This window comes from Melozone crissalis, unplaced genomic scaffold, assembly GCF_028551555.1.
Source record: "Melozone crissalis strain CALT ecotype California unplaced genomic scaffold, PUWL_Pcris_2 ptg000013l_1, whole genome shotgun sequence".
Classification (NCBI taxonomy): Eukaryota; Metazoa; Chordata; class Aves; order Passeriformes; family Passerellidae; genus Melozone; species Melozone crissalis.
The window spans coordinates 12,295,379-12,313,609 of NW_026535791.1; the positions used below are offsets into that span (position 1 = coordinate 12,295,379).

Consider the following 18,231-nt stretch of genomic DNA (forward strand, 5'->3'; position numbering starts at 1 on the left):
TTTTGCCAGTCCATCAATACCTCCCTTTTGGACAGGCATAATGTGAAAGTTTTTAATTCCGACCCTTTGTCTGGAGGCTCCTGCTGAGTGTCCACCCCAGACAGAGAGCATACCCAGGACAGAGAACGTTTCCCGAAGGAGCATCCCTGTGACCTTTAGTGCCTGCCGCACGGCGGCTCTGCGGAGGAGGAGCTGTGGCACACAGAGACAGCAGCTGAGAGATGCTGCCCTCGCTGGGCACAGCCGCAGGGCACCCCGGCTGCCACAGGCCTTTGCCATCCCTCCCACGGGCAGGACAAGGCCAGGCCTGGACTCAGCCTCCAGATGGGAATGGACAACCCAGGAAAGGTAGAGACAGCAATACTCGGGCTCTAACCAGCTTTGCACGTTGCTGCCCAGCTCTGCGTATGGTGCTACGTAACTTCAATGCCTGGTGCAACCTTGTTTGCCCAGGATAAAACCAGCAGGAACTGGTGTGGGATCCGGGCCAGTGCCCTCCGGGGTGCCTCTGGCACCGGGATGCGCAGGCGGGCGCGGCTCCCGGGGTGACAGATTAGGGCTGCATCGATGTCCATCAGCGATCGCCATGCCGGCCCTGCTCCGGCCGGGCCCCGCAGCGCCGCGTCCCGCCCGCCCTCAGCGCCCCCGAGTTGCCCTTCCTGCGGCCGCCAGCGGGTGGCGCTGCCGAGTCACCGACGGGGCGCGGCGGGGGCTGCGCGGGAGCGGAGCGGGAACGCACCGGGAGCGGGAACGGAGCCGGGAATGCACCGGGAGCGGAGCGGGAGCGGAGCGGGAGCCGGGTCTGGCTCGGCGGCCCCGTCGTGGGTGGCGGGAGGCGGCGGAGAAGGTGAGAAACTGGGCGCGGAGCGGGCGCGGGGAGGGAGGAAGGCGAAGGTGGGAGGAATTAAAAGCGGAAAAAGTGATGCTGCCGCGGGGGCTGCGGAGGGCTGAGCGAGTGGTGGGAGGCGGGGCTGGGCCGCGGAGGTATGGGATGGGATGGGGTGGGATGGGGTGGTGGAGGAGAGGAGGGGAAGGGAGAGTGGAGACAGGGAAAGGAGGGAAAGGAAGGAAAATAAATAAATAAACAAAAGGAAGAAACTTCTCCGTGCGTTTTCCCCTCAGTTTTTTCAGAAGGTCAAAGCAATTAAGCAAACTATCCCTATTTCTTATTACTATTAAATTTCCACCCACTTCCCCGCTATCTGCAGGGATTGAAAGTGCAGGAACTCAAACGCCGCAGGAAGGCTCTTTTCCAATGCAATGTTTGCTACACTCCCCAGAGCGCTGGAAATCTACACCAAGCGACAGGTTTCTTTTTTTTTTTTTTTAATCACACGGTTACTGTGGTGATACCTCAAGCACAACTCTGCCCTCGCTAGTGGCAGCATGTACCAATATAGTACCTACATCCTCTGAGGAGTCAAAAATGACACCAGTGAAGAGGAGCCTGAACTAGACTTACCCAGTAGGACTGTGCAGCTTGCACTGTGCCATGGCATCCAACAGGTACGTTCTGTCTTCAGAGTCACACTCAGGGGCTCAACCCTTGCCAGCAGCTTGAGACTACACAAAATGGAGTATCACTGGGCATTCCTCATTTTAGTGGTAGTTCTGGAAATGCTGAAAACTTTCTGCATACAACCAGGTGAGGGAAAGGTCCTTAGGGCTGCAATAATAGTCTTTAACCCAAAGACTTTACTTCCTTGGCTGATTTTTTTGTTTTGTTTTTTTTTTTTGGGGGGGGGGGGGGTTAGGTTTTTTTTTTTTAGGAAATCATATTATCCACCTTTTCTTCTGTTCCCTTGCACTGTCCCTTGGAAGGCTGTTAATATTGCAATGTCCAAGCCCTGAGTTATGTTTGGCCCCTGCCATTGCGCACATTGTGGAGATGGCCACAGTACTGCCAGGAGACACAGCAACACCCACGTGCAGCTGAAGGAAAATTACAATAACCACTTTCCAAAGGAATCTGCTAATCATTTTTGTTTCACCTTTTCAAATAACTGCTGGTGACTCAGGCTTGACATGGCCCCCATTATCTTCACACATAATTAAGCAATTTATACCTTGTATCTGTGGGTAGACGCTGCTGTCAACACTCAGGCCGGTTCTGGAAATGGCTGAATTGCTTTCCTGGGGAAAAAAGAACTAATAAACAACAACCACCTCTTGCTTTCTGCCACCTTTGATTAAATAATCTTAAATAAGAAGGCTGTACAGTAGGGAAATTTGCTTGTGTGGGCCATTGCTTTTGAAGCTGATGTGACAGCTTGCTGCACGACTCTGTACGCGTTCTTCCATTTCATGGTGATGAATGCAAGAGATGAGTGGAGCGAGAAGTTCTTCACTTTTGTTACTCTAAATTGATAAAATAAGCTTTTTTGGCTCTGATGTTACACTGATACCAGTGTTTCACACCTTGGCAGTCTGAAAGTGGCCATAGTGTCTACAGCATGGACTGAGGAGCCCCAGAGTGGACTCCTACAAACGCAGAGTCTTGCTGCCACCGCTCCCACTGCAGCATCAGTGTCAGAGGGAGCAGGGAGAAAGTCCTGCTGCCCTCATAGGTTACCATTTGTCTGTGTTAATAGGACATTCTGAGTAATACACGTGTTATCTTCAGTTTTCTGAACTTTTCTTGCATGGTCAAGGTTGTCCCAAATATATCTATTGTCAAGGAGCCCTGCAAGAGCCCAGGACATCTTGACTCTGAGAGGGAAACTTGTGCTGGGGGTTAAACAGGCTGCAGTGTCCAACCAGACATTTAGAAGAGATCCAGACTATGTAACACATGGACATAAATTAAACTGGGGAAAAAAAAAGAAGTCAGACTTGTGGAATTCTCAGTTAGAGGTGAAAAACAATCTTTGTTCTTCTCTTCCCCACAGTGAAATAGGATGGTTTCTTTCATAACTGCACCATCCAAACCACTTTTTAGACTCATGGCTTACTTCCATTATTTTAGTAAAGGTGTGTCTCCTTCTGCATGTAATATTTGAAATAGGGGAGACTAGGTAGCACTTTCCAGGCTAGCTAGTCCATAACCACACAGAATGCTGTAATGAAAGAGTGACTTCTCAGTCTCATGCAAAGGGAAAAATTTAACACAGTTAAGAAAATGCAGATGCAACCCACTTATTGGGGGGATTTTTCCAGTTGTTGGATGCTGCAGATGGTGGAAGGGTCCCTCCAGAAAATATTGGTTTGCTCTTCATCCTGGCACATGCTGAACTCATCTGCACAAAGCAAAAGGAGACACTAGAATTAAGTCAAGGAATCAAACAGTTTTTCATAGAAAAGCTCATAGACCATTTCTCCCCCATTTTTCCCACTTTTTTTTCTTTTTTTCAAATGAGAAAAGCAGTTATGTTAAAAACATCATGGGGAGTAATTCTGAACTGGCAGAGAGATGGGATAGATGATTGAATAGATTCTTTCCATCTCCGCATTTTGTGATCTATGAACTCACCTTTGGGAAACTTTTCTCATTTCAGACTTGAGTTTCACTCCCCCAGGGTTGTCTGAAGAAGGTGAGATATTTAACCTAAGCAGCATTAACACTACCACTGTGTTTTGGCTTTAAAAGCTAGCAAGATGTCTCAGCCTGAAGAAGCCATCACAGCGTGACTCCTCTCTCTTTGCGTTCTTCCTGGAGGCCTCTCCACAATAATTTCTGCTGGTGCTTCACACTGCAAGCCAGAGGTGCAGTCAGCTGGATGTGCTGTGGGGCACATGCATCCTAAGGTGTGCTGCACCATGTCCCTTGGGACTTCCTTTTGCTTCCTGGCTTGTTCCTCACAGGCTGAAAGCTCGCATGAGGGACACCAGTTAAATATGGTATTCAGTTTTTAAGAAAAAGCCCATCTGCCTTCCCTGCAGTGGATGGTCCTCTTGCCAGGGACTGTCCAGAGAAACCATGCAGCTCAGTGCTGCTTCCAACACTAGGTTGGTGCTTAGTGAGCATGGCAGTGTCCTCAGCCAGTAATCCCTTTTAATGGGGCTCATTGTAATGCAGGGGAACTGGGTGACACGCATCCAAGTAATTGTTTTAAAATGAGGAATCTGCAGAGAAGTCCACTTGGGACCTAATGGCTCATAGTATAGCATTTTTTTTTTGGAGAGCAAACAGCAAATTAGGGGAGAGCCTTCAAAAATGAAAGGTGTGGAGGAAAGGACTGGAGTCGCTAAAAGCAGTCCAAAGCATTTGACCAAGCACCTGGGAATGAAGAGTGAGAATAGTTTGTAGGAGTGACAGTCTGTGCACATGTGGTGATGTGCTGATGATATTGTGAGGCTTGCAGAAGGATCAGGGAGATCCTCAGCTATAGAGCAACTGATTTTCCTCTGGCTTCATTCCCATAAAAATCACTTCTGTCACAGTACCCAGGCATTGCTTCTCCTAGGTTGGGTTCTTCTGGGTGGTTGATTTTACTCCAAGCAGCTGCATTTATAGCCAAAAGCCCACGATCCAGAGTAATGTTTAATTAAGTTTACAGCTCAGAGGATGTAAGGAGGAAGTAATATGGATATCAGTTCAGGAAAAAAAAAAACCAGTAACCTGGAAACAGAGACATAAGAGGACATTCACCCATTTCTGCTAGAACAGTTTACCATCACATGGTGCTAAGAGGACAGCATCAGGCTGATATCCAGTGGTCTACAGGTTTTCCTTATATTCTTATTAAACTTTCCAAATTAGAGACAGTGCAAACTTATGTAAATAACAGTATGTAACACATAACTATTTTTGATGTAAAAAAGGCTCTTGGTGCCAAGAAACAATTAATATTTGAAAAAGAAAAACCTCAGAAAAATCTCATTGCATTTATATTTCTTTTCAGGCTGGAACTTTATGGCTTGGAGAATGGATACACTGACCTTTTGCTGGTGTATGCTTCAGCTCTTGCCACAGGCATCTGAGTGCAAGGGAGCTCAGCTGTCCTCCCCAAACCCCTCCACATGCAGACTCCTGTGATCAGGAGCCTGTGCTGGTCTTGCCACAGATTTCCTGTGCGGTCTTGGATAGGAAGGTGTCTGTGTGCCTCAGTTTTTCCATCTGTAAAATAAGAACGATGTTACACTGCTTCACCAGTGCAGCTAAATTTCTGCTTTAAAAGCACTCTGTGACCTTTGGGTGAATGGTGGTAATGAGCTGTTTGCCTTATTTATAAGTATCATTTGCTGTGATATAAATATTTTTTTGTATTGTTCATACTGTGTTTATTTTGTGCAAGTGAATACAGTCCCAATGAAAGCAGGAGACCAAGTGTTTTGCTTTCCCACGTAATTCAACCAGCATTCCCAAATTCTGATCTCTAACACCTCTGCTATTGCAGTCCTGGGCCTCTCTTGAGCAGAAACTGCTGATCATGCCAAATTCTCTGGTGTTTTGTAATGTGGGCTAACATGGGCTGAGGTTTGGATGAGACCAATAGACTCATTTTCACTTAGGGCCTGCAGCAGCACTGAAGCTGGAGAGAACAGAAGTGAAAGGTCAGTGTTTCCCTTCCCGGAGCCACACAGCTCCTGTTTGAAAGCAAATAAAAATATAATATGACTCCTAATATTTATAAATATTTTTGATAGCTTTAGTGCCTTTCTCCCAACTTTACACCAAGAGGACATCTAGATGTTATTACTTTTATACATTTGCATTGTTTCTTGGAAGGTTTGCTTGAAATAAAAACAACTGTAGACCTATTACTTCTCTCATTTTTCTGATTTTGTGTGTCTCGGGTTATGTGTAAAGTGTTAGCCAATATTTAGTTGGCTTTCTGAACAAAGTGGGTGAATATGACCATGCACTTTGAGAAAATAAGGTCTGAATAGACCTGGATAAGCAATTAAGTTGCCACAACTTAAGGCGTGTCTTTAGAGAATGATTAAAGTGAGCACTTAGCTTGGGTGAGCTGGGATCATGTGCACAATAAAATACTATGGCTTGGTAGATGAAGAATAAATTGAAGAATAAATTTGAATTTTCCATGTCCATGTCCTGAAGGACATGACAGTATCCGCTTTCCACTTCCAAAGGGTAGTTTCAGCTGCTTTTCCAGATTTCCTCTGGAGTCGATCAGAGAGGCACACACAAGCAAAGAGCTGATCCCACTTATTTTGTGCATTCTGTTTTGGAATGGTGGAAATCAAACACTTTGTCAAACTTTGTTTGGCTAAAGTTGGTCAGATGGATCTTACATGAAATACATACAATGGCATTATTATCAGAACTTCTTTTCTTGAAGGGGTGTAGCCATTGAAGGATAGAATCCTAGAACGATTTGGGTTGGAAGGGACTTTAAGGATCATCTAGTTCCAAACTCCTTGCCATGGATAGGGACACCTTCCACTAGACTGATTTGCTCAGTGTTCCATCCATCCAACCTGGCCTTGAACACTTCCAGGAATGGGGCATCCAACAGCTTCCCTGGTAAACCTATTCCAGTGTTTCACCACCCTCACATTAAAAAATATCTTTATTATTAATAATAATAATATGGGCACATATAAAACCTTGAGACAAGCTTAGCAACTCAATATACACATCAAATATCAGAAAGCCGGTGATGCAGCCAAGCCCTCAAATGCCATTACCACTACCCCATTTGTTTTGAGAGGAATTCTGCTGTGGACAACCCAATGGTCTAAGAAGGACTGTTTCTCAACAGGTATACTACTTGAGACAGTCATGTCATGTTTCTGAAGGAGCCATCCAGGCAGCACATAAGGAATTACTTATGAATTACTTCAGTACAGAAAGACAATCCGCAGGAATGTTCTATCTCCAGTTACTACATTGCATCGCACACTGGAACCTACACAGAAAATCACTGAGCGATTGCTGCTTAAGCTCATATCTAGGTGTAAACTCAGTGCTGCCTTCCAAACCTTTCTCCAAGACCTGATATCCAGGTCACTGTTAAAAAAGACACTCAATGGAATGTATTGCATGGCAGTGCCCCATCACAAACAGCACAGTATAAAAAGTCTGTGGCAAGGTATACAGATCAAATCCCAGAAACAGTGACTAGCAAATAAGGGTGAATCTCCAGAAGTCTGAATCAAGCAGTCACTATAAGCATTGAATATTGCTGAGAATTTATGAAAAACATGAAAGTATACTCTGATGAGATTGCTCACCATTTGCATCTCTAATTTCATGAGAAAGACTACCAAAAAAACAAAAGTGTTTTTCATTGGATCTTCTGCTACAAGTATTCATTACCGTGAGAAATGTGAAGCTGCAGAAGAAGCAGAAGAAGGAAAACAAGCTGTTGTGGAACTTCTGTGAAACTTTGGATTTTTTTGACTGAGGTCAGGACTGCAAGTCAACCCTTGTATCAGAAACCAACCTACCTATGTTATAGTCTGCCTGCCTGACATTGCTCTTATTGGTGGTCAGGGTCTTTCATTGAAACAGAAATATAGAAGTTATTGTTACCCTGGGTGTAACATCTCACCCTACAATAGTTGCTTTGTGATTGAAATGAGTTTTTGACCTGGCAGAGTTTATAACGAGCCAAATTTGAGCAGTTACAGCCCCAGGTCACTTGAGCACATTACAGGGACAGAGCAGAAGAACATGATGGTGATCAAGCAGCTGGCTGGGGAAGCCCTGCTGGTGGAGTCCTCTGCACTTGCTCCTCATCAAACCTCAACAAAAGTTTACAGAGAACAAACAAGCAGTCCCTTCCTGACTGAGAATAGTATACTTTAATGTGGTAAAGAATTAGGTGGATTCATTTTCTGCTGTAATTGAAGAAAAACAGGATACCAGGGTGGCACTTTGACAGCCATGGCCATGGAGGGAACCTGGAACAAGCAGTCCTGAACGGAGCTCAGATCCGTGACTTATGTGATCAGGCCATGTATCACAAGCTAAAGTGAATCCACTAACAAAACCTTGTGACTTGTTTGCTGAAATTTTGCTGAAGGCATTTTAAAATTTGGCTAGTGAAAAAGCTACATGCTGCTTTCCAGTCTTGCTTAGGGAGGAAGTTTCTCTGCCCTAGAGCTCTCTTCAGAGATACTGGGGGTAACTCAAAGTATGACTACAGAACTGTTTGTCATATATGGGGCACTTCAGTTTTTTGTCCACTTTGATAGGTCTGTTCAAAATTCAGTGTGGTGCTCTCACTGAAACTACCTTTTCCTCATTTTTTCCCTACAAGAACTGCTACTTGTGTGCCAAGTCAGTTAAGGGAATATGACAGTTCTCAACTATGACTAGAAATCACTTATTGGACATGAACGGTAGTTTGGGTTAAGTTTACTTGGAACAAGATATTTACAAAAATGTTTATCATCAATACAAAAAGAAGGCTGAAGAATTCTAATACAATGACCACCTTAATTATTTCAAAGCTTCTAGCATATATTTTAATTTGTTATCTCTTCTGGTTTATATCCTCATGTTGGTTGATGGACCTATATCTAATATTTAAATCTTCTATCCATATAGTTCCTCATATTTGTTGTTATTTTTATTATAGTCTTCAAAATTACCTTTAATAAAGCCCCACATTTGGTACACTGAAATTACCAAGTATATGTTCATGAGCTCTATCTCTTTAAGAGCAAATATAAAATCAAACTGGATTTTTTTTAGTGTTAGCTGTTTTCAACTTCTGAAATGAACAAGGAAAGCTTTGAAGAAATTTTTGAAGTGTTCTCTGAAATATCTCCTTACTTAAAACAAAGCCATATCACATTAGCCATTACAAAAATATTCTCCTTTGCCAAGAGACCACACGTGAAGCTTCAGGTGGGAAAAAATTAGGCTTACAAAAGAAGAAGAAAAAACTATTGGGTCTTCCAATAAAAATCAACATGGAACTGCTACTGTAGTTCCATTATAGAGACTCATAAAAACATTTCTAGTTGCTCCCTAGTAGGTCTCATTTCCATAAGCAAAACCCCTCTTTATTTCTTCCACAGTTTCTTATAGGTCTTTAAGGAGCTATGAAAAGTCTCTTGCCAACAGGGAATTTCTTGCAGAAATAAAGTGTCTTAGGAAACATTTTTTTATAGATCTATATTAATGATTAAAGGCCTGATCCTTCAGAGCTGAGTGTTTGCAGTTTCCATTGGCTTCTGTGTGAATTACAGATGCTGGGCATCTTTTCATATCAGCTACAATATCTGAATACCTCAAGTGTTAGATGATTGTACCAGGCTTGAAGGAAACCTTAGTACTTTGCCTTCTGAACCACACAACAGAACACAGGTTCTCATATTGAAACCCATGAGTTTCAAATTCAGGATTAAGGTCCTTAAAATCATGAGACAGGCTTAAAATTCATGAGCTTTTTCAGTTTTTATGTGATATTCATTACGTTGAATCTTTTTTCAAAGTCAGCTTCTTGTCTTTTAGGTTTTCTCTGCAGAAATCCAGGCTGGAAATGCACTTTTCTGTGGAATAGAATGGTTTACTTATCTGTCTCCTGCACCTGGGGCTAAATAAAGATGCCAAACATTTAGTGTTGCACTACAGGCTTTGATGTGGCAAAGTCATTGTCCCTCTTGCAGGTCTGGTGCTGTGCTCCTGCTTGTCTGTCCCGGCACAGCCCTGTGCTTTCTCAAAACTTAGCTGGGGACACAGAACCAGAAAAAAAAATCTGTGGGAGGCAGAGCTGCAGCTGCTGGAGGAGCTTATTTTATCTGTCAGCAACTGTACATGAACCCTCTCTACTGCAGGATAAAATCTGACAGAGAGGCATAAGTCCTGACAGAGAAAGTTTTATGTACATTAAAGTCCCCATCAACCTGTCAATGCATAAATGGCCATGTGCAATGTAAGTGATGATTAAAAGTGATCCAAAAGAAAGCATTTTAAAACCAAATGAACCAACCCACTACACCAGATCTACACCAAAGCTTCTTGATAAGTTAAACTGTTTTTAACTTGGAGATCAGCAACAAAAGGCCTGACTGCCAAAAGGCATTTTAGACATTCAGCAGATTTCCTTTTAAAACATGAGATAAGAAACCATCAAAATATAAATGATAAAGACCCCAGTCAATGGTATAAAATTTCTTGAGGAATCAAGGACAGCGTGTCCCATTTGTGGTCTGCTTTCAGGGTCTTTTTCCTCTCTGGCAAAACCAGTTTAGAGTTGGAATGGCCACATTCAGCCTGCAGGCCAATAGCAGCTCCCCTTGGAAGGATATTTATTGTTCCTGCTGCCTTTAATTGCCTGGTTAATCTGTGTAACCAAGTACTGTAATCCATGTAATCCTATGGCTTTTTCACTTGTCCTTTATTGACCAGATAGGTATTTGTTATGCTGCTGCTTGTGCTCTTCCCTCCACACAGGCTGTCAGCTCTTCACACATGAGGATTTCCCATCTCACTCAGTGTTTGTACAGAGCTGGCACAACCAGCCTGAAGCTTCCAAGGGCTACCAGATAAAAAAAAACAAATACTCCTGAAGCTACCCTAGTGATTTGCTGAGGTTTATTTGTCTCTTTATACCGTTGAAGCTGGCAGAGGGCAAGAGAATGAGAAGAAAAATTACATTTTCCTTAAAAAAAAAAGAAAAATAATAGAGAATCAGGTATTGTGGGGAACCAAGCTCCATCCATAGTGTTCTCAGACCTCTGGGTAATCACCTTCTGGGGAGGTACCAGAAAGAAACTCTGATTTTTCAAAGATGAAAGTCAGCTCAATGCGTTCTGTAAGGCAATGACAATTAAGTCAGTAATATTTTCTCAGAACCTTTCCATCAACATAAGGTACTCCTTTAATTGTGTCACTCAAATAACATTGCAGTTGTAGGTCAAAAATGTAATTCTTCATTTTCCTGCATTTCCATGCCACTGAGGTTAACAGATGTACCTACTCCAGTGATATGTCCATATGAATGTCTGCTCTAGACCTACACACTGAATAAATGACTGAGGATATTTGTCAAGCTGCCCCTGGGAGTGGCCTCATATTTTTTGTATAAGCTTCAGATAAAAGTCTAAACATCTGGATACTTATAAAAATCATCTAGAGCTCCTGGATGTTGAGTCTTTTCTCTCATTCATTTGGACTGAAATTGTCAGTGGGCACAGAAGTGTTGTAATGTGAGGCATAATCAGCCAGTGGACAGAAATAGGAATCAGATGTCTTTCAAATAAAACTCGCCTCTCCACCAGCAATCCTCCAGCGAATCTCCCACACCTGTGGATGAGGGTTACACTGCTGTTACTGCCATTTAGAACTCTTTTAATGCTGGATGTGTTTTTTAAAAGACAGCTCTCACAGCTTATAAAGCAAGGTTTTGGCTTTGGCTAATGAAAAGCATTAGCGTACTGTGGGAGGTGCAGGGAGAGAAAGATTATAATTAAATCTCTCCACTCCTCTCCTGTCTCTAAGGGCTTGGATAAGAAACAGTTCTGCCGGGCAGCTGAATTTTAGCTAAATAAGATAGCTGGGGGAGGGAGCCTTCTTGGTGGTTTCATATATGCTTGCACATGTGGTAGGGCCAGGGAACATTTCTGATGAAAATAAAATTGTTCTGGGCTCAATCCAGCTGAAAATACCGGCAGCTTGCCGGGCCCTGCAACTTTCATAAGGTTGCAGATCCTGGCTCCTAGCAGGAAGTTTGGCCCAGCCACTGTAGAGGGCCCAGCAAGCAAAACAATAGCTTTATGCCTGACAAGTGCTCATCAAGTTGGGAGAGCAGCAGGGCGTGCACCAACACGCTCCCTCTGTCCCAATGCTGCCGAGGCTGGGCTCCTTCTTGTGCCAGCAATCCCCCTTGCCCCACAGCCTGTGAGCACAGCCAAGAAGTTTCACAGGAGCCCAAAGCTGGAGGCTGTGGCTCCTCTGCTCACAAAAAAGGGCTGGTGGGCCTTGGCATCTCGTAGGCTGTTGGTGATGACCAGTAATGGTCTGCTGCAGGGTGAACATGGCTCTCCTCTGATCCTCCTGTGTGTTCCTTTTACTATCAGCCTCTCCTGAGTTTGATTTGGTCTTGAAGAGCAAGTGTTTGTTGAAATGATTTACGATTTACATGAATTTATATAGCACCCTTTAAGTACATCACAAGCGGGTCTTTATAAGAACTAAGTTTGAAACAATGTAGGTGCAACATGCCAAAAAAATACAGCTATTGAAAACAGAACACTAAAAGACTCCAAACAACATTTTAAAACTTCTGAAGGAATTTGATGTAAAACCTTTTCTTGGAGTGTAGGGGAATGATGGATTCGTGGCTTTGTATTGCTGGGAGGTGTGTTCAGTACACTCTTAGGTTGAGAATGGAGGCTGAGCCTATGTTGGGCAAAAAAACCCCAAAAAATCCGAGTTCCTAACCTAAGTCAGATATTAGAGACATGGGCAACAAAAATATTTTAAACGTAATGCTACAGAAGTAATTCCTGCAGCTGTTTGGAGCAGACTCAGCTCTGCATCATCTCAGTGTTTGCATCTCATTACCCTAAAATCTCTGGTGGTCCAGAACTTCTCACAACATGACAAGATGGCCTGTTCCAGGACCAGAAACAGGCGCCACATGAGCAGGGTCAGTTCACCTTTCTGACATACAATCAAATGCAGCTGCAAAATTTTAAGTTTCTTTTCAAAGGGAAAAAGAAAAGTTTCTACCAAAACACAACCCTGATCCTGGCAAATCTGCACCTTTCTCAGGATTATACTGCTCTGGAGGAGTGGAAAGGCCCATAGCCACACTGATTTCCACCAATAGAAAGGGTTTTGTTTTTTTTCAAAAAGTTGTTGGTTTTTTCCAAAAACATTCCTTACTAGAAATATTCACAAGCACAGAAAACATGGAATATAGTGAAAAATAATGTTGAAGTAAAGCCGAGCTACTAGTGCTCCTTGTCATCTCTTTAATCACTGATAAACCCTTGCACCCACAGACGATTAATGTAATTTAAACCAGCAGTAATTAGTCCCCATCCAAAAGAGAACTTTTAAATAAACATCAACCCACCATGAGGACTGACACCCTAAGATGCTGCACACACACTTGCATGCTGTACTGACTGAAGCCTTCATTTCCCTTTCCTGTAGGGGAACAGCTCTTTTTCCTGTAGCCATGGAGTTAAACTGAAAATTTCCTGCCACTCATGTTTTTTCTGGTCCAGAAATCCTTCTCAAATATTTCAGCTGTGGTTGGATAGCAGGCCTGATTCTGTACTTGGGAAGTGACTGAAAATTTTGGACTTTATTTCAGTGTATTCAGGATTAGATCTTGCCAAGCAGCAGAAATCTAGTAAGTATATGTGTGTGACCTTTGCTTTCAGAGTTTCTCAGCATCTTGGACTACCAGGTCAGTCTCTTTTTAGAAGCACATATTTTAAGAGAATGTAAATACCCTTTATATAGGCACGTGTATACACACACTCCATGCATGCATATATATATATATATATATATATATATATATATATAATAATATTACTTTATTACCAGAATTGTGCAAACCTGTTACCTGATCTAAATACAAGCCAATATTAATGATGGAAATCTTTGCTTTTCACAGCAGTTGTCTTTGTTGAATTAAACAAAGACAACACTTTCATCAGAAATATACCTAGACATGTAATCCGAATGACAAAGAGCCCTATGAAGCACAGAGAGATATTTTACTTTCAGTTATACCAATGTAACTGCTGCTCAAGATGAAAGACATCCCTCTGATCTTACAGCAGGAAGATGTACTTCTTCTAAGCAAAAGACCTAAAAGACCTGTCAGACTTGTGCTCCTCAGTGGGATTTATATCTCTGTAAGTGGGCCTGTTTGAGTTGAAGATGTTTGTATATTCGTTACGGGAGCTTTTATTCTTCCCCTAAGTGCAACATATGCATACAGACACAACTGCATTAGGTATAAAAACATAATAAATAAAATGCTTTCCTTGTGAACGTGCAGTAGAACTCTAACACGTAATTTTATGAGAGAGTATTTTTGCATAATCTGATTCTTACATTATAACATGTTTCAAATATAGTATAATGCTGTCTCACTTTGAAGTGGTAGCCTGCATAGAACAATGTCTCATGGGATAAGCCAAGAGCCCCTTGCTCTTGCAAACACGCTAAAAACAGGCTAGAGCTCTCAGAAGAAATGCACTGAATGGGTTTTGACCAGGGGCTCACTGGTCTGGATAGCATTCCATAGGACCTTGGGAGAATTGACTGGGAACGACTCAGGACCAAGGTCCCGGCCGTCCATAGATCCCTGGAAGAGCCATCTTCTCTGAAAGCCACATTGCAGCTTGGCCCATAATGGATAGGAGTTATGTACAATGAGCTCCTCTTGTATAAAATGACACCTCCACACCAAATCTTTGATGTGCTTTCCAGGGCAGTGATGATTAATTTTAAACAAATACTGTGGGAAGGCCACATCTCGCTCCATGTCCCGTTCAGCTGCTGCTTTCTGCTGAAGTGCCAGTCTTTGTGCATCGTGCTGAGAAGCAGCATGTTATTCCAGATAGTCCTGTGAGTCACTCTGCCTTGGACCAGGGCAGCTGGCAGTATTTCAGACCACCTAAAAGCTGCCACATGATGGAGTCAGGACCATTTGCAAAAAGCTGTGGGCGCAATTCCTTGAGACAAGGGAACAATATGAGCAGGGAGGGATAACGTGACAAGGGAGGGGGGCAGCAAGACAGTGGGGACACCACGTGCTTGGTGTAAGTCCGGGATAGAAGGGACACATCTGCACACAGAAATGAAGTCAATAAAATTGTAGTGTCTCAGGAAGCCTCTTGGAATAGGCACAGTAATCCTTGCTGTATGTATGTCTAGAAATGCGTGTCACAGCATCAGTGACAGACTTCCACAGAGAAGAAAAAGGGATTGCTTCTTCCATCTTAAAAATAATTTCCTTGTTGTAATGATGGTACACAATGACACTGTTCTCTCAGTATTTAGGTACTGAATTCCCCTTTTTTAGAAGGGACTTAAACTTGAATGATCTGTGGACCTACCATCCGTGTACTGAGCCCTCTTTGTTATTTGTGCTTTTCGGAGAGATTATGCTCTCATGATTTATATAAAGAGTCTGCCGTCTTAGAGAGGATTTCATATGACCCCATGATCCCATTATTTAAGCACTAAGATCCTTCTTGTTAGAGGTTACTTTAACCACCATTTAAACACTCAGCTCCCCAGAATAGGGCTTTCCCCACCAGTGTCAATAAAGTTAGCTTTTGTTCAAGTGCTCTTCCTCTGCAATTAAATCACTCTTGAATGGCAACAATCCTATTTTTTATAGCATGCCCTCAGTCTGGCTGCATCCACCCATGCCAGTGGCACGTTAAGCAAAATCCAAACCCAAGAGTGGATGTGGATGTGGACTATGGGTTGTGCAGCCGTGACTGTGGCTCTGAGCCCCACCAGTCAGCACAAGAGTGCAAGGACTGAGCATGGAATGGTGATGGCATCCTACAGGACTGTGATAAACTCCTTAAATAACACATGCTCAGCCAAACCCCCAAATCATTGCCACAGCAAACTGACATGATGAAAAGAACTAACTTTCAAACTACTACCATGTCCTTGCCTTTTTGTCTCAAGCACTTCACCTTTGTGAACTGCTTTGTGGGCAGTTATGCTTCTAGCATAAGATTAAAAGATTTGTTTTAGCATGTTTAGGTAAAGAATGCTTAATAGGACTCACAGAGAATAAATACTAGGAGAGTTGTAATAATAAGTAGAGATGGACTCTTGCAAATTTTTGGATCTGAAAGAAAAGCCAGGCAAAAGCATAGTGAGGAATAATGCTTTTTAGAAGACAAGCACTGAATGGACCAGAGCATTTCAATTCCACAAACAAGAGACAGAAGGAGAAAGGTAGCTAGGTATAAAAGAACTACAGTGACAGTATATAAGATGTGGCAGGAAAAAGATGATGCAGACACAAATATGGCAATGTGGAAAAGTAATACAGAAAGTTAAGGCACAGGGAAATAAATGAGTCCATTAAATACCTGTCTTTCCGTTGTAGAACTGTAGGTGGATCATGAAAGGAGAAGAGGACAATGGGGAATTCCTATAGGAATTTTATAGTGTAGAGATGGCAAAAATTCTTTTAAAGATGCAGCCAGTGATGTTTGAAATAAACTACTCCATGAGACACTTCACAAGCAGCTGAAGGAGCTAGGTGCTGCTCACAGGAGTATTACAGAGCAACACACCTACAGAGGCTGTTAAAAATCACCTGTTCCAGAGGAATATATATCTGAGGTGACCTTTGGCTTAGTGGTCTGATATTTAGGAGATGCTTAATAGATTTTAGTCTATCAGGATAATTTCAGATAACTGAGATGTTGACTTTGTGCCAGGATTCATGAAGGCAAATGGGTAGCTCTAAACAAAAGTAATGAGAGGTTCTCTTATCAGACAGAAATTTTAAGGAAAAGAAAAATAGAGTAAACTAAATGTAAATGATCAATATAGGAGGCAGAATAGAAGTCTTTCCTAGTTAGCTTGCTATTCTGTTCTTCAAATTGCTCTTGATCGATGACTTAAAAAACCCACAATAGATTGAGGAAATTACTTTATTTGACCCCACAGAAATATTTTATTTGGTATTCAAGTATAAAATGTTCTTACAATAAAGCTGAAGCAAATTTTGAAATGAAACATTTCAGACTAAAACATTCAAATACTTAGTTTTTAAAATGTCAACTCAATACTTTTCAGCTGTTTTTTAGGTTCTCCTTGTACCCCTACATATATGAAAACACATGTTTTCAGCTGCAATAAATTTCAGAGATGTAACAGTATTTCAGAAAATTTATTGTTCTGTTTCAATTTGCATTTTTCAATCAGTAAAAGGAAATTTAAAAAAACTTTTCACTCAAATGTAACAAGGAAATTATAGGTGAGAAAATATTGCCGATCAATATGGTTGGAAATACAGATATAATTTTACATTTGTACATAGCTGCAGGAACACAGATGTTGGAACCTTATGTACAGTTCTGGTCATCCCATTGTTATAAAAATATGTTGAAAAACTGAAGAAGATATTAAAAAAATGAGCCAGGAAAAATATTTCAGTGCAGGGAAAAAAATTCTGCACAGTGCAAGACCTCAGAATCTGTTCAAAAAAGAGGATGAATAAGTAACTTGAATGTGCCACATACTCTTTCATCACAGGATATTCTGGGACTAAAGTGAAGAAAAGTACAACTGAAGATAATGTTTTGGAAAGCCAAAGCAATTTATTGTCCCAAAAGTCTTCACTTCAAGGTTAGATGTACATATGGAAGACTGTGATTCAGAGAAACTCAAGGTAGAAAACTTGATATGGAACAAATTTAATTTAAAACAAACAAACAAACACAAAAAAACGCCAAACACAAACAAATCTGAACAAAATTATGGCCTATTCTTTCCTGGGAAATCAATCCTGATGATCTAATAGCCTTTCTGGGCACATCTGTTTGACTTTCTGACTCTGCTTCTATGGATAACACTTTGTGGAGCAGACCCAAGTCTTCCTGTACATCCAATTCACCTTTCTTGGCAGACCACTGAGAGGAGAGAGAGTTGTGCAGCTATTGCCAAAGCTAACAAGAAGCGTACCAGAGACAAGACAAAGCCCTGCTTGCAGAGAGGTTTAAGCTGAAGTGATGTCTATCTTCAAGCAAACAGTGAAGTCATGAAGCCCATTCTGCCTTAGGTTCCTCACTGCTCTTGCATGGTGTTAAATGCTGGGTGAATTCAGGGCTGCTCTTGCCCTCCCTGTGCACATCTGTGCCTTCTCATTTCCAATGCTTCATGGCATTGAGGAGACAGAAGTTCTGTAACACTCCTGTTCCCCCTTCTATAACAAAGCCATTAAGACCTCATTTAAATCTCTATCTCTCCATTGATTCTTAAAGGTGTTAGTCAGCGTGTTTGAAATTCATCCACAGTGGTTTGCTGTACCCAGAGCTCCCAGCCCAACTTGAGTTACTGTCTTCAGAGAGCCCTGAGCCCTCAAAATGTTTTATTTCATACCCCTATGCTTCTTAACTTGGAGCCTTCAACATCTCTTCTACAAACTGACAATGCAAAAAAGGATTTGAGGGTCATGTCTAAAATGATTTGGAATTTTACTCTCAGAAATCCTTATCTGTTGCAGGACTGGAATTTTCCTTTTCCTAAGAAAGTAAACAAACCTCATTTCTTTTTAGAAGTCCAAATATCCCAGAAAGCTAATTGCAAAATAATACTGACTGTACTACCTGTGCAAAGTGCTCCTGACTGTCAGCTAACATGAA

The 18,231-nt window shown here is 42.1% G+C and overlaps 1 protein-coding gene across 1 annotated transcript in view; it reads left to right on the top strand.

Annotated features, from left to right (window-relative positions):
• Positions 1 to 567: 567 nt before the first annotated feature.
• Positions 568 to 18,231, top strand: part of LOC128934330 (translation initiation factor IF-2-like) — a 33,992-nt gene continuing 16,328 nt past the window's right edge. The window contains exon 1 of the mRNA XM_054271854.1: positions 568 to 847. Coding sequence (XP_054127829.1) covers positions 568 to 847 — 280 coding nt within the window. The remainder of the gene's footprint in view (positions 848 to 18,231) is intronic.